Below are 24,600 nucleotides of genomic sequence, written 5' to 3' on the forward strand. Positions count from 1 at the left end.
CGTGTGTTCCCCTACAGATTTTTTTCCTATTTCGATATGACGAGAAAGAGAAATCGTGTATTTTTTAATACATCATTCATTAACTCAAATCAAATGACGTTGGAGGTTCGGTGAAATGGTGGCAGAATTAGTGTCCCATGTTGTGTCAGATAGTCCCAAGTTGGAGCAGTTGACGGTAGATTGACCGCAATTAAAGTAGCCCACCCTCTAGAGCTTTGTACGAGCAGCCACCAATATGCCATTAGAAAATCAGATAAGAGTGAGTGCGTAATAAGCAGTTCCATCAATATGCCAAAAACATTTTGTTCAACCACCTTCACTTCAAGATAGGCCACTATAGAATGAACTTCCTTTTATAGGATGAACCATATTCATGTGGCTTTCAGCCTTGCACTCCATCGCAGAGCCTATTTGAGATATTTTACTAACTAGCCCAGAGAAAAATTTATACCTTTATTATTTGAATGCATGCCTTTTTAATACTCAAATATAAAAAAATTAAACAACTTTAACTTGGTCATTAGTCAAAAAGGTCGTTAAAATTGATTAGCCTCTGCGATGGAGTCCAAGGCTGAAAGCCACATGAATATGGTTCATCCTATAAAAGGAAGTTCATTCTATGGTGGCCTATCTTGAAGTCAAAGTGGTTGAACAAAATATTTTTGGCATATTGATGGAACTGATAAGGGAGATTAATGCATGCAAATGCAATTGAATTGATCAAACGTAAGGCAAGGCCCATCCAATTCGCAATTGATTGTTTGGTTTGTGTCCTAGAAGCTTTGAAAAATGGGTTGGAAATTTGGAACCTTTTTTTCATCTTCCCACCAGAAACCTCAATTTTTGAAATTCCTTAATAATAATAATAATAATAATAATAATAATAATATCTTTCTTTAATGTTGGGGTAAAGGAGGATTAAGCAATCATACAATCCTGGAATCCGCAAATTTAAAGAAATAGCCTAAAGCCTGGATCAACAAAGACACGCGCCGTGACCGCAAGATAACTTCTAGTTGTAGATTAAGGGGTTGTTCGCGGCGTGTGCTTAAAGGAATACAGCTGTGACTCTCTGTTTTAGGTGCTTAATTTTTTTTTTAAGTACGGGTTACACCGGATATTTTCTGTGCGTGAAGTGGATGTTGTTTATAGGAGAATCAAAGCAGTCAGTTAAAAAAGAACCACAGAGATACCGTGAGATCGGGTAAACTTGCATCAGTGGAGGGTAACATGCATAGCCCTAAAATGAATGACCTGGCTGGTCATTAAAATACAAAGTTAAATCAAAACAAAAATGGTAGAGTAGAGCTGTAAGCGGAGCTGAATGTAGTTTATTTTAATGACCAGCCAGGTCATTCATTTGAGGGCTATGCATGAGGCCCCCCAGAGGACCCTCAATTCACGCAATCATGCAATTTTTTTTTGAGTTTCACGCAATAACCCAAATTTTCAGAAAATCAGAACATTTTTGGGAAAAATCGGGGAAACCTTGGAAAATCGGAAACACTGCACACAATCAGTGGAAAACAGGGAAAATTCATGTATTCACGCACAAAGTAGCCCAGATTCACGCATTCACGCAGTCAGAAAGTGGATTTTCTCGTTCACGCAAGTTTTTTTCAATTCACGCATTCACGCTTTTTTTTTCAATTTTCACGCATTCACGCAACCGAAAATGCCCGTTCACGCATTCACACAAACCACTGGGGGGGCCATGCATGTTAGCCTCCACTGATGCAAGTTACCCGCTCTCACAGTAGTAGTTATCATATCATGTGAATAGGAGGTAAAATTTATTTGATTTTTCCGGCTCAAAGTGAAACACTTTTTCTCAAAAGTTTCGAAATTTTGAATTTGGAAATTTAGAGTTGGTCGGAGGACACGAACCAAACTATCAATTGGGCCTGGCCTAATTAAAGCAATCGAAAATAATTGTAGCAAGCGAACGTAATCGAAGCAATCAAATGTAATTGAAGCAATCAGACGTAATCAAAGCAATAGAGGCGTGGTATAGTGGTCATTGTCCTTGGTTGCTGCACAGGCGACTGAGGTTCAATTCCCACTCGCAGCGGTTCACTTGGCAAGTGAATGAACCTTCGCCCGGGTCAGCCCATGTCATGTGAGGGGAAGTGGGTAGTTAGTCCAAGGTGCTGACAGGGCGTTCATTAAAAGCGTCTATAGTTGCGAAAAAATAGGCCTCAAAGCCTCCTGCAACTCAACCAAATAGAAATAGAAATAGAATTCAAACATAATCAAAGCAATCAAATGTAATCGAAGCAATGTAATGTAATCAAAGCAATCGAACATCAAATCCTGGATTATATTCAATTACAATTCAATTGCGTTAGACAGCTCACTTTTAATTTTTTTAAGTCATTGTTAAACATTTTCATTTACCATGTACCAAGCTTTCAAATACATAATGACTACTGTTTGTTCTCACATAAGCACCAAATAGAGGATGATACGGTCAAAGAGGTCAAAGCTTACCTTTTACTTTGCAAAAAAGTGAGGCTTAGCTCTCCGGTATTATGGGCCCGATCCTACTTAACTTTTTTTGGTTAATTCTAAAAACCTCATTACCACACCACCATCTGGAAAATGGAGAGGCTAAAAAATATACTGACGAAAGAGGTGTCACCATGAGAAAATTTCGATTTCGACCCTCTAATATGCCTTTAAATGGCTAATGGTCCTCTTTTCCAGAAATAAACCTATATACTTTATGTATGAATCATGATATTTTGTAATTGACTTATTATGTGAGGGAGATATCATAGGAAAAATCTTAAAAACCCTTGCGTGCAGGGCTCCCACAGCTCCTCAAATCTCCTCAATTCTCCTTAAATTTCAAATGTCTCCTCAATTCTCCTCAAATCTCCTACTTTTTCTCGAATTTCTCCAATATTTCCTTCAAATCTCCTCAATTAAATTTGACCAAAAATAAAAAAACATTCAAGGTAGTCAGTCGGGTGTTTAAGATAAAAACTGCAATTATTGCTCTTTTCGGAAATTATTGCCGAAAACGGCTCATTGGCTAATTCATCAACTGTCATTTTGGACGGATCCCACTATGCACCACTACTTTTTCGTCTGAACGTTTCAAGCAAATAGATACGCTCTTTCAAGCTTTTCAGATTTTAACAAGCCTTCTAAGCCTTTTGGGCTGACTTTCCAGCGCAGCTGGTTTATTCTATATATCATAGGAAGCAAATAAAAATAACTTAAAGATTGCTACCTTACTGAAAAACGAGATGTCAGAAAAGAATGATGGGAAAAGTGAGAGAGGTTTACTGGCTAGAACAGCAACTTATACTTCTAAAAAAGCTAGAAGAGCACAAACCAAGGTATTTGTAATTGTTTTTCAAACATTTAATGGTTTTGAGTAGGTCAAAATAGTCCTAAACTCAAATCAAAAATCAAACAAAAACTTTTATCAAGGATACAACACATCCGATAAATCCTGCATAGTGATTAACTAGCCAAGCTTTCATTTTTAAGATGCTGGGTATTTTTAAGCACTTTTTTACCACTGTTATGTGTTATCTGTCATGGTGTACTAAAAGTCAATTTTCAAACCGATACCAAAAAGGTGGTAAGGAAAAGTGCTTAGAAAATACCCAGACAGTGATATATTGTTAATGGCATTTATACTTTTCTCCTCTTTTTGCATGCTGCAATTACGCACAAAATTTCTTTGACAAATATAAATTTTTAAGTAATTTAAAAGAGAATTGGGGTGTATCAAATGTATTTTCCTGCACTCCTAGAATCTTCTTCATTGTGATTTATAGAAATATTATAATCAAGTTTTGTTCTTTGTTTCAGCTGAAACAACGTGTTGGCAAAGGGGATGAAACAAAAGATGAAGTCTTCGATGAATTTGTATTCAACTTCAATAAGCAACAGGCTAGTTAAAATATGTTATTAGGATAAACAAAGATTTACGTCTACTTACTGTGATGATATTTTTTCTTTCAAAAATTGTTATTTCTTAATCTAGCTACTAATTAAGAGGTTTTGGAATTGATGAAATTGAATAATGCTAGCTTTTAAGCTGCTGAGTTGAAATAATTACATATTAGCAATGGTTTTTTATTCAGGCATCAGCAACAAGACTACACTCGGAGCTAAAAAATTACATGCGGTGTATTACTGGTAAAATTTGTTTAATATTCACCCTAATTTTTTAAAACAAGATTTTTTATTACATAGACCCTTAAATCAAGTTTATACCTTAAATGAAGAAATTTTGGCTGGTAATTTGATTTAACGAATGGCCAAATAAAGTCTTTTAAAAGAAGGAATTTAATTTGGTTTTCTGGGTAAAAGTCTTTCAAAAACCTGTATGTATTTGAAAAGATTATATTTGCATTTCTCTGTTTGAGCTTGCTCCCCTTGTATGAAAATGGCCAGGCAGAGAAACTTAATTTCGTGGATTTTGGATAAATTACCAGATTTTCTTTCTGTCAAAATTTCTTCTTTCAACTCAAGCTAGAAGTCTGATCCTAATTGGTTTGATTTGTTCTTCTTTCTATTTTCAATGTCAATTTAGCTGTATGTATGTTTCAATTTTACCTGAAATAATTGTTAAAAGTAGTGTTTTTGAAAGCTTTTTGCAACCTTCTTTGATTCATTTTCCAGCTATGCAAGTTGCTCATACAAATTTTGGGGAGGCTGTGAAGGAAGTGTATGAGTCAGATTGGAGTTGTCGTCCAAAAATGGTTGATTATTTTAAGGTAACTTTACATTAATTTGAAATTGTTGATGTGCAACTGACTAACAAAACTTCTGTGGTTCACTGGCAACATTTTACTGCATATTATAGTGTGCTATAGCACAATATTTACACTGGTTCACATTTACTGCCCATTTTACTATTCTATTTTTTTTGGACCTACCCCGGTGGGGTGGAGGTCCTATAAATTAACATCTGTCCATTCGTCCGTCCGTCCGTTCATTACCAACTTTTCTCGAGATTGGCTCATTAGTTTTTTCTGATTTTTTGCAGAAAGATGCATAACTATAAACCCTCGAATGTGATGGAGCCCAATTTTTGGGCAAATTTGGGCCAAAAAACGGCTAAAAATGGGTTTTTAGGACTTTGTGAAAAATTGGATCATTAATTTTTTCTGATTTTTTACATGAAAGTAGGGTACCATCATAGGTAAAAGATGGCTCAAGCAGATTTATGCAAAAAGTTTTTGTTGGCTCAAAAAATGCATGTTTATCTATAAGAATCACTATTAATAAGCATACATCAATGTTCTTAGTCAAATTACTGAATTTCTTTTATGAGATAGATATTTCTTTTGCTCATGAGGCAATTACTTTTTTATGTTCTGGTTTACAGAATCGCCGACGTTTTTTTTTTTGCAAAAATAAAATAAAAATAAAATTGGATTTCACAAATATTTTATTTATTTATGCTCTTCCTTGTACTAAACAGCCATAAATAGGAAACTTTATAGAAAATTACATTTTATAAAAGCAAGAAGGGCAAGTAAAATGGTCAGTGTCCAGGTCTTTAATAACTTAAACACAATTTCCCTACTAAAAACGTTCTTGAATGTATGTAAGTTTTCTCAAAACATATTTTTTTAATTTTTTACAACATTAAAGTTTGAAAAGAGCAATTTTTTTTTTCCATCCTTCGGTCCAAAAGATCATCTCCAAATGTCCGTAAAAACCAGAAAATAAAAAAGTAATTGCCTGAGGGCTTACTTTTAAAGAATATGTGTGTTTAGACATGAAATTTTGGCTGCTTGATGTGTTTTTATAGAAAAACTGGGCAATTTCGATATTTTTTTATAAGCACATTATCAATTACTTAGGTATTAGCTCTTTTTGAGATTGGTTCTTTCATTCTTTATGATTTTTTGCACAAAGATGCATAACTACCGGGTGCGCCACAAAAAAGTTTCTCTCTTTAAAAAGTTTTTTTTTTGAAGTCTGAAAATTTTAAAAGAACCATTCCTATTTCATTGGAAAGAAGAAAGATAAACTAAAATTTTGATAGGTCATCGTTTAAATTCAGTTCATTAGATCGAAAGTTATGCTCAGTTGAATAAAAAAATAACTTTCTGAAAGTGGTCAAGAACGTTAAAACTCGACCTATCAAATTATAAACAGAAGCATAATTACATGGCGCATCATTATTTTCGTTTCAGCCATTAAAAATGATAATTAGCTGTCTAAATGACCTTTTGTTATATAAAGGAAGGTTTAATTTCAATAAAAAGAAGAAAATTCGTCGAAAAAAGCCAAAAAATCTGATAAAATTCATGAAAATACATCAAATATGTGTTTCGAGGTACATCCATCCTTACAAAGACTTTATCCAGTCTAGAACCAGAAAATTTTCGTAAAATTAAATTAAAGTGATTTTGATGAAGATTTTAAACCCTTTTGACCCATCAGTTTCAAATTTTATGTATTTAATTACTGAAAAATGCTCTTAATCACGTTAAAGGCTATTACGATTGCCAATTTTAAAATAAAAATTTGATAAGTCGATTTTTAACATTTTCGAGCACTTTCTAAAAGTAAATTTTTTGTTCAATTGAGCATAACTTTTAATGTAATCAGATGTAATAAATCGAATTTGGTAAATAACCCATCAAATTTAAGTTTATCTTCTTCTTTCCCATGAAATAGGAATGGTTCTTTTAAAATGTTTAGATTTTGAAAAAATTAGTTTCAAAGAGAGAAACTTTTTTGTGGCGCGCCCGGTATAAACCCTCGAATGTGACGGAGCTCGATTTTTGAGGGGAAAAATTTGGGTAAGTTTCAGCTAAAAACGGCTAAAAAAGGGTATTTTGGATTTGTGAAATATTGGATATCGTTGGTTTGTTTTCAGATTTTTTGCATGAAAGTAGGTAAAAGATGGCTCAAGCAGATTTTTCTAAAAAAATAATTTTTCAGCTCAAAAAACGCATCTTTATCTATAAGAATCACTATTAGTAAGCATACATCAATGTTCTTAGCAAAATTATTGAACTTTTTGATGAGATGGATGATTTTTTGCTCACGAAGTCTTCAATATGAAAGAGTATTTTAAGAGCTTGAAATTTTGGTTTCTAAACGTTTTTTTATAAGAAACAAACGACTAATTTTAATAGATCGTTTTACTATTTGTGTTCTGAATGATTATTTAATTGTCACGCTCATGTAGATATTAATTATATATGTGTTAAATGCATAACCAGGTAGGTCCATAAAAGTATCACTTTTTTCTTGTAAAAGTATATTAGATTTCCAACCACTTTTGTTTTCTCGATCAGTTCAATATTAATAACAACAATCAATCAATATTGCTTGAGGACTGCCCTTATAAATTTTCCAAAATAAAGATTCCCTAATAATAGCATATAACTACTTATAAAGTTAGCTCATCTCTTAATTTTAACAATTAAAATAATGTGCTTCCAACTCATCCTTTATTACCAATCTCTATGTCAATAGGAATATGACTGCAACTGGACAAAACTAAGGCACCGTGTTTCTGAAGAAGTTCTTGAGCCACTTACGTCCTACCTCAAACCCTTTCCAGATGTCAAGGTGAGTTTGTCAAACTTATTTATCTTTTTGACTTGACTGTAATGTGATTTAAAGTGACATTGCCCTAATTCAGCGTAATAATTTTTCTGTTTATAGACGAAATCCGTTCAGTTGAGATACAAATACACTATCATCATCATTGCCATTCAAAAGAGGATTTTGGTTCAAATGACCCATTCTAATCCTAAAGTTAACAGTCGAGACTCTTAGTTACAACACTGCTAATAAGTTTCAAATTTGATCTAGGTTGAAATTCTTCAAATACAAAAGCGCTGTTACTCTCCAAAAATATGTTCACAAAATAAAGGCTCTAATTTTGTCTCTGATTTTATCATCATTTTAGACAAAAATCAGCAAAAGAGCAAGAAAATTGGTAGACTATGATCATTCAAGGCATGCAGTTGACGTAAGCATTTTTTCACTTAAGCATTTTTTCACTTAAGCATTTTTAAAAAATATATATTTAATTATTATATATTTATATCTTTATATTGAGAAGAATTCTTGCAGTTGGCACTGTTAGTTTGATAATTCATTATAATATAATATAATAATTATTATTATAATTTAATATTTTGATCATTTTTAGACGTTGCGAGCGAAAGGAGCAAACAAGTCCAGTGAAACGAAGAAACTGCATCAGGTACAAACATAAAGTGTATTCTTCTTCCTTTCTCTCTCTCAAATCCATGATATGCATCACTGCAATGTCTTCAAAATCGCACGACCTTAGACCCAACAGCTGATTGGTTGTAAGTGACGTAAAATCAGTCAATATGTCACTTACAACAAATCGGATGTTGGGTCTGGAATGTAATGTTAGAAGACATTCCAATGGCATATCATGAATTTATTGTTCATTTTAAAAATAGAATCATAGGATGGGATTCCAAAAAACAAAGATTGTTTACGCTGGGAAGTGTAATTTTTCAAAATCAACTCCAAGCTTAAGGATTCAGAGATTGTTTTTATTATTTTTAGTGTGCTTTTGATAAAAAAATTTTAAATCATCAATTTTTTGTTATTTTAAATTCTATTCCAGGGATCGAATTAGCGTATCGCATTTCGCAATTCGCGTTACGTTTTTGGATTACTTACAAGCTAAAAATTGAAAATTGATCCATTTTAGGATACAAAATCATGCTTATCAAAAAATTGCGATGCACTTTCTATCCCTTATTTCGATGCCTGTATTCTAAGTGTGTTTATTATTTTCATTTCATTAATTTATTAACTTCAGTATACTCTAGGAATATCTTTCCCTAGCCTAGTGAACTATGTTTTTATGCCATTTTCTTTTTGTTTTACAGGTAGAAGATGAATACCAAAAGGCAAAGGACATTTTCATTGATATGACTTCGGAATTATATGAAGAGCTCCCTGCATTGTATGACAGGTAGGAAGACCTCATTGCTTCTCATCTATCAATAGAGGTTGAACAATTTGGTTATATCAGGGTTATATACACCTATCAACCTGTTACAGCGCGGTCAGCTTTCAAGGGGTCTGGTACTGAGCTTATATGACATTTCTCTGCTTGTGTTTTTCCTGATGAATAAATATATTTCATTGCCTGTTCAGCAAAACTCGCTGCTATTTTAAATACAAAAGAATTGCGCTAGAAGCACTATACCCTTGACTAAACGAGAGTTATCAATAATTGCGTTCTTGTTCCACCTGGTAATCCCATCTCCATCAGACATCTTTGAATTAGTAACCTCATGATTCTGATAGGGTTTTCACACTCAAAAGATGCACCGGACCAGAATGTGACGGAACGCGACGTAGCACTTAGGACATCCTATCGTCTCACTACAAAAATTGGTCCGATAGGTTTTCTATCGTCTCGAAAATCAGACCATGTTCACACTAACCACTTTCTATCGTCACAAAAAGCTATCCGGTATAGTGTGAACATGGTCTAATTAACACATTTTTTCATTTACAGTCGAATTGGGTTCTATGTTTCCTGTTTTCAAAGTATATTCACGTTGGAGGAAGTTTTTCATCGCGAGGCTGCTGAAGTATGTATTTGGTTTCCTTATATTCTTAAAAACAACTTAAAAAACTCCTAACAGTTGATTTTTTTCTCAAAATCACTTAATTTATATCGGCATTCTCTTGACACGTCATTATTGTTTTTCATCGCGAGGCTGCTGACGTATGTATTTGGTTTTTCTATTTATACTTAATCCGGAATATTCAGAAGTTCTTCCTAACAATCAAAATGTGTTGTAAAAAAGAAGGTTAAACCTGAAAGATGAACTTAGTATGGAAATACAACTTTTTGTGACTCAATATATATTTTGTTTTCGGATTTCCCTGCATTTTAACCTTTAGGGGGTTGGGAGAGTCAAATCTTAAACTTCAAGGAAATATAACTTAAATTTGAAAAACAACTTAAAAAACACCTAACAGTTAATTTTTTTTTCAAGGTCTCTTGATCTCGAGGTATGACCTGCTGACTGAAGGTCGATAAATTGACATTCTTTTGACATGACATTATTTGTACGGTTAGTTAGAGTATAGTTACAGACCCTTTGATTTTAAGTAATTCCACAATCCAGTCCTATCTAGGTTTGATCTAAATTACTGTTTTATAGCTCAATCACAACTTGAACGACTTGATGGACCAACTTATAGCGGACTTCTCGGCTGGAACGTTTAGCACTCGTAAACCCTTCTCTGCTGGCATGTAAGCGTTCTTTCTTCATTCAAATAAATTCAACTATTCTTTTCTTTTCGACGATTCAACAGATTCTGCACAAATATACTTTCCGATACTTTCAAAAGTAACGAATCTTTTTTATATTATGAATTGAGCTGATATTCTTTTAGAGCAACTCTCTATCTTATAATTTACTTATAAATTTAAATTTCCATGATCGCATTTAGTGAAAGCAGCTTGAATGTATCAGAAAAGGAAAAAGACGATACAAAGCTCTCCAGCGGGAGTCTTGCTCAATTTTACGACGTTGCAGTTCCTGACGCTGAAGAAGTAGAAGAACATAACTCTTCCACAGAAACGCCCCACCAACAAGATACACCTCCAACCCAAGATGAAACAGACGCCCTTCAACCGCCCTCACATTACGATGCACCAAACAGCGAAGATATAGATTCGACTCCCCCGCCCGCCGTACCATCACAGCCTACGCGACCTGCACCAACTCCGCCCCTGACGTCTTCACCCGCTCGCCCCAGCCAACCAGAACTATTTACGGTGGGGAAGGAGGAAATAGATGGTGTAGTTGAACACGAACATGGAACAAGCAAAGAAGAACAAGTAAGACATTTCTTGTTTTCCATAATTCATGATATGCACCACTGCAATGACTTCACGAAATTATGCAACTTTTCTGGGTTTTTTTTCACCCAATACGTCACTTTTTCGAAAAGTGCTTGACCCTTTTTCCGCCAAGAAAAAAATCAAGATTACATATTCTTTGTCTTTTTTACGCCATCCTTTTTTTGGGCGACCCTTAATATACGTATCAAAACCAAAAATAACGCCGATTGTACTGTAACGCGCTGGCGAAAAAAAGGGTCGATAAGGTATTTCTTCTTATCTTTCCTTCCTTACGAACAATATTATGTAGCGAGTTTATGTATTTGCGCTTTTGAAGAAGGTACAGTGACCGAAGTGATTTGGAAAAACCCGCAGTTCTGACCCGCAAAATCGAAGATGGTAAAATTGCTGATTTACCGTCGTCCTCAGCTGGTCAGGGTCTAGAAAAATTAAAACCGTTTCCGTCGCAGAAAAACACACATACATAAACTCAGTATTTATCTTGTTTACAGGAACCTGATGAGGTAGTTCCCTTAGAAAATCCTTCTTCAACATCACAGACACAGGAAGAAAATTCTCCAGAAGAAAACCCTTCTGCGTCGAATACAGAGGAAGGTTCACTGCCAGCAGATTCTAATTCAGTTTCTACGAGGGCGGACGTTTTGGCTTATAGAAATGTTCCTTCGCCTGAAAATCCCTGTAATTTAGTTGTACCCAATGCAGTATACAAGGTAAGAATATCTGAGTAAAGAATAAGGCTTGTTCTCGTCGTTGTTCATCAGTTCGAACCTTTATTATCTAGAAATTGTCGAATAAGGCTTATTCTCGTATTCTCAACTTCAGCATTGAACTAGAATCTGTGATCGTCTGTCTGTGTGTGTATGTCCCAAAACTTTGGGGCAGCCTGGAGACTTCAAAAATTGTCGAATTTGGCTGAAATTTGGTACACTTTTTCCTTGGGTGAATATCTAGAGGTGTTTTTTTATTTTTCAAATTTTGATCTTTGGGGCCTGGGGACGATTAAACGATTGGAACCCTGGTTATCGAACGAGGTAATGTTTGACGACAATATGGATAAAATGCGAGCAAGAAACGTCTGCTCCGGATTATAGAGTGGACGAGTCATATTCATAGAGTGACTAGGAACTAGTCTAAAATTTCTGCATATTTTGAACTGAAACTACAGTTGGTCATAATTTTCAAATGTATTACTTGTGGATATTACTATAACTGCATAATATGAAAATCTTATGAAAGTTACAGTGAAATCTTGGCAAAGGTTTACTCAAAACTGGGTTGTGATTGAAAAGTTACAGTTTAAAAAAAACCAGTTGAAGAGATTTTGTTATAGTGTTTCAATCGCAATCACTCTTGAACTTGATTATTCTTTCTCTGTTGTAGGCGATAGCAACGCATAAATACAGTCCGGAAGATGAAGACGAACTCTCCTTCGAAAAAGGGGAGATTATTCATGTCATTCCGTACGATGATCCAGAAGAACAGGTGAGAATTGATCTGTTGTCAGGTTAGGTTATCTTAGCCATTATCTTAGCGACCGTAGTGCAGTGTTAGAGCATCCGGCTATTGTGCGCAAGGTTGTAGGTTCAACCCCCAGCCGGGTCATACCAAAGATTTCCAAAATGGCACTATTGATGCCTCTCTGCTTGATGTTCAGCAATTGATAGAAGGATCAAGGGTAAGTGGAGCAATCCAGGGAGAAAGAGTGGCGCTCTCCCCTACTTTCGGGTGGATAGTTATCGAAAGAGGAGCCTTCGGGTCGCCTCCGACTGCGGCCGCACACTTACTAGGTTATCTTGCAGATCTTTCCTATAGCTGTCAAATATCTTTAAAAAGTGGTCCTTCATTAACTTGGAATAGGGCCATGAATATATAGGGCCTACTTTATCAAACCTATTTTCAAGGTAACAAGATAAGGATAAGCCGCTCCAAATTTTGTCGATTTTCGATTTCTTATAAAGGGGGTCAATAATTGGGCTGTTCCATTTAAAATCCATACAGGGGTTGGAGGAACCTTTTCAATGAAAGAAATAATTCTTTAAATGTGTGGATACCCCCTGAAAAATGGCAAAATTTGCTTAAAAAACATGGAAAATACCTTTCCTTAACCTTAATCACCCTGGAAATTCCTCTTCGAATTACCCCTTACACACTGAGAACACTATCAGAAATAATCCAGCCCGCAACGCTAATAATATTATTGGCACTATTCCACTATCAAATGCCGAACCAACATATTTTTAATGATTGGTTGCATTCTAATGATTGGGATTCATTTTCCTTGTGGTTTTCAATTCCTATTTTGTTTAATGAGCCCAAAATTATCACTTTTGGCTCCTTCACAAAATTATAACGTTTCCATGAGTCCTTATGACGCCCTCATTCCCACTTTTTGTTGTATTACTCCTTGGAATTCGTTTGATATTGCGTTGGCACCAAAAGCTGATTTCGGAGGCTCCCTTAGAATATTTATTTATCAGAAAAGGAAAACTGAAAACCTATTAGAAATAATGCAATTTCATCTATGTTTCACCATCTCATTTCACCATTTCACCAAAAGAGCAAGAGGAGAATTTTCAACCATTTCTCAGGCAAGAAAGAATGAAGCCATACAGTAAGATTAGTGCCGCAATCGTAACGATGGTTTTTATCTAATGGTTTATTTGTTTGCGAAGTGGTACACTAAAAACTTAGCGAAAAATTTACTTTCAATTCAGCGTTTTTGTAAAAGTCATGCAAATCACTTGTTTTTGGAAAAGCTTTCAAACTTTTGTTCCCTTCCCTAGGTGTTATTCTCGTTGTTTAGGATATTTCTCCGATACATTGATTTACATGAAAATGCTTTGTCTACTCGATGAAAACCAAATTGTGCCATTTCAATTTCTTGCTTCATAATCTAAATTGGGATTTTGATTTCATGATTGCAAAAATTTATTATTGAAAATTACCTTAACATTGTTTCACTTAGTAATGAGAGAGAGTAGCTTAAAACACAAAATCTCAATCAATTTTCATCAAGGACCCTCAGGATATATCTATCCGCGGAAATGTGTTTCCTCCTTCCCAAGACTCATCAGTGTGGCTCGGGTAAGCGAGCATAGGCTGCTGTTGTCACCAATCAAGACCAGAACTATCGGGTTATGGAACTTAATTTTCTTTCGCATTTTAGGATGATGGCTGGCTGATGGGTGTGATGGACTCTAATGGTTTTGTTGGTGTTTTCCCAGAGAACTTTTCAAAGCGTCTATCACCTTCTTGACGGAATTTAACACAGAATACAAAATGTTGATATATTTTTTGGTGGATTTAACGAAAATATTTCCTCATTAAAACGAAAATTATGCAGATCTCGCCTGGCTGTGAAACAATCTGCTACTGCTACTAGACCACGTTGTTTCAGCTTCAGGATGCTAAGAAAGTATTGGTGGTATGAACAATTTAAATTGCTTTCCTATGAAAAGCTGACTATCGAATGTTTTCTTTTGTTTAAAGTTTTGTTCCTTGCTCTCTTTGGTATGTAAGAATTTTTCTTTGCAAGTTTTTAGTTTACATAATGCCGCTATTAAAATACACCTACCAACCAAAAAAAAGTAATATGATTAGACTCGATTCACCAGGTCAAAGCAACGAATATCAAATTTTGACTGGGAAACACTTGAACCGATTTTCCACGAAGTGTTTGTGTTGATAGCTGTCATTAAGATTCGATTGTCTCTTATAACGATTGAAGCTGATCGTTTATGATATTTTCAGGGGACAAGGTATACTATTTTTGGAATTAGCTGACCGTTTAAAACATCAAATTTGGATGATATGACCCACAAAAATCCGAATTTCAGTTTTTCTTTTATGTAATATTATTCGTATAAAGGGAATATGTATTTTTGTAAAATTTTGATTAATAGAGCATTGTATAGAGAGAGTGACGATTTTGAGACGATTGAGTGAATTTAGAGCTTAAGTTTTGCATTTAATAGTAAGTTCTACAGCTTCGATGGTTCTTCACGATCAAGCTTTATCTATATCTTGATAGTTTGAAATCAGAAGGGCAGAGAGAAGCTGTGGACATTGTAGCTCAAAATATTTTAAACTTTTTTGGGTAAAGAAGTCAATCGATAGAGTTATTTTCACACTGTAGATATGTCATCATCTATAAACATCCTAGTTTACATTGAAAATAGTGTTCAGTCTATTTTGAGGGTTACCGTGTACTAATTTGGAAAGTTAGAAATAGAGCAAATAGAAGCAATATGAAATTCTGTGGTGAAGCTATTGTTTTTTTTTCGTTCACTTATTTGTACTTTGTTGTTATCCTTTGCAATGTGTTGAAATGTGGGTGAAAGTGAAAGATAACGTCACAATTTGGTCTCCTGGCTCGCTATCAATCTCTTTTCAAGTTTTTATTATTGATATTGCGTGAATTGCAAAAGTAATGCCAGTTAATACCAAAAGAAGGAATTAGGCTGTGGTTCATTTCGTCATACATGGTTTGCTTCACTTTCTCGAACTCAAAAATAATGCTAATGATCTGATTGATTTTGTTTTGAGCTGTCAAAGGAGGTAATCGATCGGAGTACTTTGTACTAAGTACTTCGAATGCACTTCTATACAAGCAGAGCAGAACAAACAATTCCAACAATTTCCGCCACTCAAGATATGTTTCTATTTTTGTACCAAAACCTCTGTGGTGGATGACCTCATTTTCGATCTTGAAAAGGCGCCGAATGCAATAACAAAGGTGCTCCGCAGTAGATGTTACCTTGACATAAGTGGCCCCTAATGACTCATCATTAGTGTCAATTTGGTGGTTTTGTGATATATGAGGGTCATTAGCAGATAACGCCTCTTTAATCAGCCACTTCATCTTTGAGAAATTGATCCCCTCATCAGTTCTGTAAACTGGAGATATTGCCCAATTTCGCAGCAGATATGGTATCATTGATTTGTCTGTGGGGGTTGTGCTTTGATGTTCTCCAATTACCAATATTTTATCGAAACTTGTGTCTCATTAACTGTAGTATTGTGTATCAGTATTTCTAGGTTTAAGGGATCTGTGCACTCAAATTGGCAATCTTACGTTCAAATGATGATTGTGGCTAGAAATTTCATCAATACAAGAATGGCATAGTTCAGAATGTTAGATTGAATTTTCAATGTTTACTTTTTGAGATGGTTATATGGATTAAAGTATTTCTCTAACTCTGTCATACTGTGAAAAATATCAATAGGGAGGCAGTTCTTGTGATGGTACAGTTAATCAATGAATTTGTTAACTGTCGATAAATGGAATTCCATAACCTGTCTGTTGCCAGTCAGCTGGAAAGAGAGCGAGTCATTTTTCACATCTCAAAATTTGTTAATTAGATGATGGTTAGATACGAGCCATTAACAATCTTTTTAACGAATTCTTTCTTAACCATTGGCCTGAGTTCTCTTATTAAAAATTGAAGCTTGTCGTTTGTCTGTGTGAATGAACGTTGTTTCTACTTAAATGACTTTTTTACGATTTTTTGTTCTGTATAAGGCCGTTAAAAACTCATTAGCAAACATTTGCGTGTTGGTGCGCCATTATGACGTAATTTAACGATTTATTTGAATTATGATTGGCTCGTAGGCTTGGGAATGGATATAATGACTAGATACTGAAGAGTAATGTCGATGTACTACGTAATGAGATATAATCCAAAATGGTTTACTTCATTTTCCACGCACAAAGGTTCGATCGAAAGATTAAGCTACCATGAGGTGATTGATTTGTAGAGCTTTATTTGAAATGGTTGATTCTTCTTTGATGGTATGACCAAAAAAAGTTCTGTCCGGGTGATCGTCCCGTGATACACTCCTTTTTCGTATTCAAGAACTATTTTATGAGAACAATGAATTTGCAGGATATCAGGTTATCCACGGATGAAAGTAGTAAAATTCTGTTTAAAACTCAAAATACCTCAATTTTGACATAAAGTTAAGAGCAGGATAAGAATAACTTAATACGTGTTAAGAGGTTTGAACCAATTTTCTTGAATTTTTCTTCACACTGCTCGTAATAGTGATACACTTTTTTTTATAAGAATATTCAACATTTTTGAAGCTTTCGGATGTTCTTAACTTTTTAAGTTTTAAGCTTAAAAATGTTCTTAACATGTTCTTATTTTGGCCTTTTTTAAGTATATTTGATCATTTTCCTAAGAAAAAGGGTGTTTTTGAGTCTACAAAGCCTTTTACAATGTTCTTAACTTGTTCTTAACATTTTGCCCATTGAAGCATTAAGTATGGTCTTATATTGTATGTTCTTATAAAAAACGTGTAGTGATACTCTAAAGAATACCCACTTTGAAAACGAGGTGCTTACATTTTTATTGGCTTACGTGATATGATATGATTATTTCATACTTTCTAAAATGTCCTTGAGAAAAAGAAAACAAATACTACTGTTAGCTAACCGACGTTTATTCTTAACAGCTATTTACACTTTGGTAGGTAAAGAAAACTTTTGGTCACACACATACTCTCTCTCTCTCGCTTCCCTCATATGACTTGCGCTTGTGTTGCTTCAGTAAAGAAAGTTTGATTCTGCTTCTTTGGAATGGCTTTGAATGCTAAATGATATGGGATTTTTTCAACCATATTTTTTTATGCATGTTCGGGGTCTTGATGAATGAGATTTTTCCTGGATGGTTGGTACCCATGGTTACCCTCAATGTACATTTTACTGACCAATTCAGGTCTAGTTACAGTTGGCTGGATGAAATTTTCTTAGTTTAAAGTTGACAATATGACAATAGATATGACAATCAAGTTAATACGGTTGTTCTCTCTATAGTTGTCTTTCTGACCAGCCATCTACAAATTATGTGGAATCAATTTACCAATGTACTGTAGAACTGGAAGTGCATTCTCCTCTAAAAAATCCTGCATCGTAGCACGCATGCGTAATTTGTTGTTTATTTTTAGTAAATGTAGGATTCTTTAGATAACCCCTCATAGATACAGTAGTGAATTGGAATCATTCAACAACCACTCCAGCATTGAAACGATACCTTGAGTAGCTTCACCTCAGTATTTTATTTTGTTTTGTTTAGTTCATCATCATCAGATAGAGTCATGTTTGATATCCTGAATATACCCTGGAATTTCAGTCCCACTGGGACCCAGTCCCACGGTCCCACTGGAAAATTTAGCGAAAATTTCGTCCCCAGTGGGAAAATACCCTGGAATTTCAGCCCCACTGGGAAATTCAATGTTTAAAAAATGCACTCCAAAACCATTTCCACTGCATTTTTTAACCTTGGAACAATAGAACTTCTATACCTATTGAGGAGGAAATTTTGGTCGGGGCTGTGAGACAGGGATGTATAGATGGAAGAAATACAGCGAAATTAATATCAAACTAATATCTGGGTTTCAGGGAAGCTGTCCATAAGCTTCGATTCTATTATACAATTTTACAGTATATTGATAATTCTGCAGTTGAATTCTTTTTAGTCAAAAGTGAACCAGATTAGCATTCACTTTAGTATAATAGTGTAGGTTTTTTTTATTTTTTAAAAATTTCATATTTATTACACGAATTTTACTTTTTTTTCTCTAATTTAAAAATTTTTACCTTTTTTTTTCAAAAAAAAATAATCATGATTATAGTGTTCAGAAATTTATAAAAAAAGTAAATTTGTTCGACAATTTATTTTTAGTTTTCATTATTTCATTATTTTTGTTTCCTTTTTTTGTAGACAAATCTCAAACAATTATATATAATTTTGTCCCTCTCATTATAAAAATCAATAAAACGATAAAACCTTATACAATAAATAATTACATCAAAATCGAAAAAAAATAATTTTACCTTAAATCCATCTGTTATATATACAAATTATCCTATTTCGTGATGTCCGCCCCCTGTCTCTTCTCTATCTTATAAGAACATGTGAACTTTTTCTGAGACCTGGCTGCTGTTCTAATTTTTGAGCTGATTTTTTATCATTCTGCTAGGCTAGACGGGACATTTGTTAATTTACTGATCTATTTTGAACCCTAATTGCAGAAACATTCAGCCAATCAGACTCAGTTCTTGAATGACCCTTTAAGTTACCCGTCATTCTTATGAAATTGTATCAATATAAAAAAGAGGGCTTTTTCTTCTTCCTTTAATATTTTCACTGCATGATTTAGGGTGAAAATTGGTTAGCTAGTTAGTAAACATTGTCTATGGGACATGGGTTCGTTTCATCGAAGTAATAAATTGAAAAGAATGTTTCAAAAGCTTGTTTCAGTTGTTTTCGTATTTGCATGTTAAATTCAAATAGAGAAAGGAATGGGGCGATTTCTCAATCGATATATTTTCCAGTTTGTAATATTTTATCGCCTATTTGCAAACGAGGCTTTTTTTGCTAAGATTTGTTTTCGTTTAGTATTATCTTAGTTGTTTTGTTAGCAAATACTTTGAGATTTATACGTATTTATAATAAAGAAGAACTTTAGTTAGTATGAGAGAAAATGGCTCCATAATCCTCTATCACAATATGATTTCCATGTTTTGCAAGGTTCATTTTAGGGATCTGTGAGCAGCTATATGTGATGACAAAATTTAATCTTTTTGCATGAGATTTGGTTTCGACTCCTATTCTGTGGTCAACTTCATTCATATTGATTTTTTACTTCATTCTTCGGTGGTTCGGTAGCCTTGTTGATTTCTCTTCATCGTCACTACAGTATAGAAGTTTTTATATTGGAAGTTTATCGTGATTTGGATCACGAGATTTACGTTTCGAGAGATTCTTCTCCCATCATCGGGCAATGTGGATAATACCTTCTGATAATACCCATAATTATCCAGTGTAACCTCCTTACAAGGTATGAATCCCCTTGTTACAATAGGTGTAAGATAAATTATTTCTTGAATTTATGAGATTACTCATTACTCTGATTCCCATTTCGCCTCTCTGTCTGGATGTTAGGCACTCAAATATCGGGTAGAATGGTTGAAATGCTGTTAATGTGATTCTCATCCTTTAAGGAATGAATCGTCTCTTTTATCTTTCTTCCTTCTTATACAGTAGTAAGAAGATTCAATCCATGATTCGCGATTCAGTTTCATAATTTTCAGGTTGAATTAAAATAATAATCTGCATTACATTTCAATATTCATGTTCAAACCCTTCTTCACAAATGGTCAGATGTTATTTGTTTCTGATGTGATGAAAGCTTCTAAATACCGGTGTTGATTCACTGACAAATCTTAGATGTAGTTCCCGCAAATTTGTTTTTCCCAGCGTACTTATACATCTTTGACGACAACACTGTTACTCAAGTTTAATTTTTATCTCAGTGAAGGAGAGCCACGATTTCCTTGTTTGGAGCATTGGTACTGGATTCCCTCTCTCCTCCATAATGCTTTTTTTAGCTATTTCTCACAGATTGTTTGTTTGGCTGAAGCAACTTGATACCTCAATGTAAGAGTATATCCCATGCATAGATTTGTTGCTGACGTGTAAAGTAGGCTATATTTCTAACACTTGACAAAATCGTGATTTCAGATTATTTGCCAAGTCGTTCATGGTAGAAAGAATTTTGTCATATTTATGAAATGTTTAGTTTGTGAAAGTTACATCATTATGTTAGAAATCTGGAAGCATAAGATAATTTTTGTTAGAGTTGGTAACAGAATTCAGATCAGTTTGTAGATCAAAATTAGACGTATAACTAGAGGTTTTAAGATCTCTATACTCTGTTTTTAATGCTCTGTCATTTTGTTTTCTTTTAGCAGTCGATTAAATGAAACAGAGAAAGGAAGTACATAAAAAGCTGACCAAAACTGCAATTTGATACCCACTTGAAGTTTGAATCAATTGGTTTTTGAAGGCTACTCGATTTGTCATTCGAAAAAGGGCTGTCTTCATGAGTCTTCATGTTGTTGTTATTGAAAGCAATAAAAACGTAATTTGACCAAACTATTCTGTTCGTCGTTGAGAAAATGTTGAAGTTTGCAAAAGCTACTGACAGGAGAGGTAACGTTTTTAGAGATCACTTTCTGTTTGGATTTTCTTTTTAACTTGTTTTTTAATATGACATGACTACATATGATTTTGAAACGTGTAACGAATTTATCTTTAGGATGTTGTAGCAAATTTTACCTCTCTCAAACAGGCGACTACCTTTGCTGACCGACGGGGGTGTGCTGCTAAGGTTTGAAAAATCGACTCTACATGGGACTCGTTTTTTGAATATTTTGCCAAAAATTGGGGAAAGAAAAACCTAAATAAGAAAGAAATTCCAAAATTATCTCAAAATTTTCCACTTTTTTCCCAATCCCCCAAAAAGGTACCCTACGAAGGATTAATTTTCTATTTAGGTATTGTTGTGACTCTACAGACTCCTGGACGTGAAAAAAGGTACCCTGACCAGCGGCACATCCTCGTACCCCTTTTTGCCCAAGTGCCCACCACCCGATCCTTTAAACCATAGCAGACAGTGGAGATATTTTCAACGTTGTTTCTGCATGTCATAATTCTACATCCTTTATATTGGACTCTTCCAGAAAAAATCTGTTCATGGGTGAAAGAAAGTCCTAACTGTCCAAGGGATAAATCTGCGATGTCCAGGGGTAAACTTTGGTGTCCAGGGGGTTAAATTGATGAGTGTCCATGGGGTGGAAAATGAAAATGTCCAGGGGTAATTCATTGAAAAAATAATATATCCTCCACCCCCAATGAACGGATTTTTTCTGGAAGAGCCCATTGCACGATTGCACAGATAATACAGTTTTAAAAATCATATACAGCATGAACAAGCAAGTTCTGTCATTGCTACGTCTATTTACTTTATCTGTTCCAAATTTTAAAGCATATAAGATAATTGTTGCTTAACTTTAGTAAACAGAATCCATATCTCTCAATATTCACAACAGCTAAGTTGCAATATATGTTTGTCCAACGACAAGTTGAACTTTAGAATAAATTGCTTCATGTTTTTTTTATAGATCGCTTCTCAGCTGCTTCCGAAAAATCGACAGAAACCGAAAGTGGACAAATCGTATACCGTAAAATATCGAACAACAAAAACCCTGAATCTGAAAAATTATCGATAACAGCCACGACAACTTCTTATATCACCGACGACTCCCAGACTGGTGAATTGGAGAAAGATTTTTCAATAGATGATGATTCTTTGAAGCCAGGATCAGATACTGACTCAGCATTTTCTGTTGAGCAAATCCCTACCGAAGAGCTTTTATACATTCTTGGTCCATATCGTCTGTACAGTACTATTAACGAGGAAGAGAGCATCGATCAACTCAATAATATCGATTACAACGAGAATGTAATTATATCGGATATCAAATTATCGAGACGCCAACAACATAGCCGAGAAAATAGTTTCGAGTATTTTCCACCTAAAACCACATGTTACGCTGTGGGTGGTAAAAACAAACCAAAAAAGAAAACAGACTTAAATTTCCAACTGAAATTTGATAAACCTAACAAACAAAAAACAAAATCCGAAAGTTCCGATCTTAGCCCGATTGATGTTTCCGAAAATTACGCTGGAACTTCGAATGAAGTGAAAAAAGAACCAAAGAAGAAATCCAGTGGAATCAAGAAAACACCCTCGTTTAAGGACCGCATTATTTCACCTTTGATGAAAAAAAGATTCAATAAAAGATCAGCAAGCGAATCGAAATTATCGAAAATTTCCAAATCGATTGAATCGGAAGAATCGATACAACGAAGTGCAACTGTAGGGAACACAAGCAATATTGCTAGATCACCAATCGATAATAACACGAATTTCAAACGATTTGACGATTTTCGAAAACATATCAATCGACAAACTGTTAAAAATCGACATCCTAGTAGTCAATCATCGACAAAATCTTCGAACAAATCAACCGAAAGTTTTGACGAAAGTTTACCAGAGAACCTGACATTAAATAGACTTGTGGATGAAAACAACGATACAGTTTTCGAAGATCAATCCAACTTAACGCATAGCGATTGCAGTTTTTCGGAAAGCGATATCAACGATATGAAAGGACACCGACAACAACGTCAGAAATATTACCGTAAAAAGGCAAATTCACCGCATCCCAATACTCCTTTGCGGACGGCGTCTCCAGGCTCTTCAGTCGATTCCCAGTACGGTGGAAGTACATCAAGTTTATCAACGGTCAGTTATCAATCAATTAGCACCACGGATGTGTCCTGCTTACCTGATAAATTGCTCATCCGTATCTTCACATATCTCGATACAAGTGACGTATGCCGTTTATCAAGAGTTTGTCGCAGGTGGAGCGAATTATATTTATCAGAAAAACTATGGGAACATATCAAAGTTACGAACATGACTAGTCTGGATATTGATTCGACATTGAATGTAATGTTACAGAGGCTTGCGTATACGACTTCTTGCTTAAATATTCGTCAAATGAAACTAGATGGATGTAAGGAGCTCACAGATGAAGGAATTCAAACTATGGCTTTAAGATGTCCCGAACTTCGCGCTCTTGAAATTGCATCATGTGATCAAGTCACGGCCCGTGGGGTGTATAATGTACTTGTAAACTGCCCTAACTTAGCATTCCTAAACTTATCAGGCTGTGAAGGCGTTTCGAGTTTCTCAAACCGTTCTGATATCATAAGTTCACCGTTCAGTTTTGGCGAGTTGAAATATTTGGATTTGAGCTCATGCTCTTGTTTCACTGATAGCGATATTGAAATTTTACTCGGACGAGCTCCTTCACTCGAATATCTTTATTTACGACTATGCGATTCCATTTCTAACATTGGTATTGAAACAATAGCTAGACGGTGTCCTAATTTAAAGGAGATTAGTCTTAACGATTGTGTTAATATCACTGACCATGGCGTGTTGAAGTTACTAGATTCCTGTCATAATTTACGATATGTCAGTCTCGCAAAATGTCCCATTACAAATATGGTTTTGGAACAAATTGCATCATCGCCAAATAATTTATTGAGACATTTAAACCTTTACGATTGTGAATATATTACTGATATTGCTATCATGAAATTGTCTGCATCATGTCCTAGACTACGCTCTCTTGATATTGGAAAATGTAGAAAATTAACGGACGCTTCGTTGTACGGACTGTCTCGTTGTACATTGTTACGGAGATTGAACTTAAAAGGTTGTTGCAAAGTTACAGATGCTGGGTTGAGGAAATTAGCCACTATTTGTAAGAATCTGCGACATCTTGATGTTAGAGACTGTTTATTCTCACCAGAGACTTACGAATATGTTCGACTTCGTTGCCCGTTGTGTGATATACAACGCTCGTATATACATGAATGCTAAAATTGATATAATAATTACTGCATATTATACACCCCCTTCTCACAGACACGGTAAGATTTTTTCAGCCAGTGGAGGGTAAAAATAAGGGACCATAACTCAATAGGGACTGTTATTTCCATGTTTTTTATGGCTTGGGATTTAAATTCCATTGTTTTTGAGCGGGAAAATTCAGTTGGGATGGAAAAATAGAACAAATATTTTGCAGTGGGGATGGAAAAATATAACAATATTCTGCATTGGGGATTGGCTTATCTGAATATTTTCAGCAGGGACAAAAATTAGAGTATAATTTTCCAATGGGGACGATATTTTTGCCAATTTTTCCAGTGGGAAGGATTCCAAGTGGGTCTGTGAGAAGGGTGTGTTATTATATATTTCAAAGATTATAATATATATATTCTACCATGAACATATAAACGACTGGA

The 24,600-nt window shown here is 34.8% G+C and overlaps 2 protein-coding genes across 3 annotated transcripts; both read left to right on the forward strand.

Annotated features, from left to right (window-relative positions):
* The first annotated feature begins 3,176 nt into the window (after positions 1-3,176).
* Positions 3,177-18,684, forward strand: LOC136807080 (myc box-dependent-interacting protein 1-like). The gene is made up of 14 exons (XM_067063647.1): positions 3,177-3,347; positions 3,829-3,909; positions 4,104-4,158; positions 4,645-4,739; positions 7,465-7,560; positions 7,904-7,966; positions 8,150-8,203; positions 8,871-8,956; positions 9,509-9,584; positions 10,164-10,255; positions 10,456-10,846; positions 11,362-11,580; positions 12,251-12,352; positions 14,037-18,684. Exons 1-14 carry the CDS (start codon positions 3,255-3,257, stop codon positions 14,124-14,126), a joined length of 1,593 nt encoding a protein of 530 aa, XP_066919748.1. The 5' UTR covers positions 3,177-3,254; the 3' UTR covers positions 14,127-18,684.
* A 1,925-nt stretch (positions 18,685-20,609) lies between these two features.
* LOC136807081 (uncharacterized) lies at positions 20,610-24,600 on the forward strand. Of its 2 annotated transcripts, none has more exons than XM_067063648.1 (2): positions 20,610-20,868; positions 21,840-24,600. In XM_067063648.1, the coding sequence occupies exons 1-2, from the start codon at positions 20,835-20,837 to the stop codon at positions 24,173-24,175; spliced, it is 2,370 nt and encodes a 789-aa protein (XP_066919749.1). In that variant the 5' UTR covers positions 20,610-20,834; the 3' UTR covers positions 24,176-24,600. The 2 variants fall into 2 exon arrangements, with proteins under 2 accessions (XP_066919749.1, XP_066919750.1); XM_067063649.1 differs by lacking the exon at positions 20,610-20,868 and adding an exon at positions 20,930-20,955.

The sequence above is a fragment of the Clytia hemisphaerica genome, unplaced genomic scaffold, assembly GCF_902728285.1.
Source record: "Clytia hemisphaerica strain Z4C2 unplaced genomic scaffold, Clytia hemisphaerica genome assembly, whole genome shotgun sequence".
NCBI classification, from domain to species: Eukaryota; Metazoa; Cnidaria; class Hydrozoa; order Leptothecata; family Clytiidae; genus Clytia; species Clytia hemisphaerica.

Excerpts from the sequence above, each read along its gene's own strand:
- LOC136807080 (XM_067063647.1), top strand. The coding sequence starts at position 3,255 with ATGTCAGAAAAGAATGATGGGAAAAGTGAGAGAGGTTTACTGGCTAGA. Across the intron at positions 10,256-10,455 it reads AAACCCTTCTCTGCTGGCAT|TGAAAGCAGCTTGAATGTAT; the intron begins GTAAGCGTTCTT and ends GATCGCATTTAG. Across the intron at positions 11,581-12,250 it reads TACCCAATGCAGTATACAAG|GCGATAGCAACGCATAAATA; the intron begins GTAAGAATATCT and ends TCTCTGTTGTAG.
- LOC136807081 (XM_067063648.1), top strand. The coding sequence starts at position 20,835 with ATGTTGAAGTTTGCAAAAGCTACTGACAGGAGAG. Across the intron at positions 20,869-21,839 it reads AAAAGCTACTGACAGGAGAG|ATCGCTTCTCAGCTGCTTCC; the intron begins GTAACGTTTTTA and ends TTTTTTTTATAG.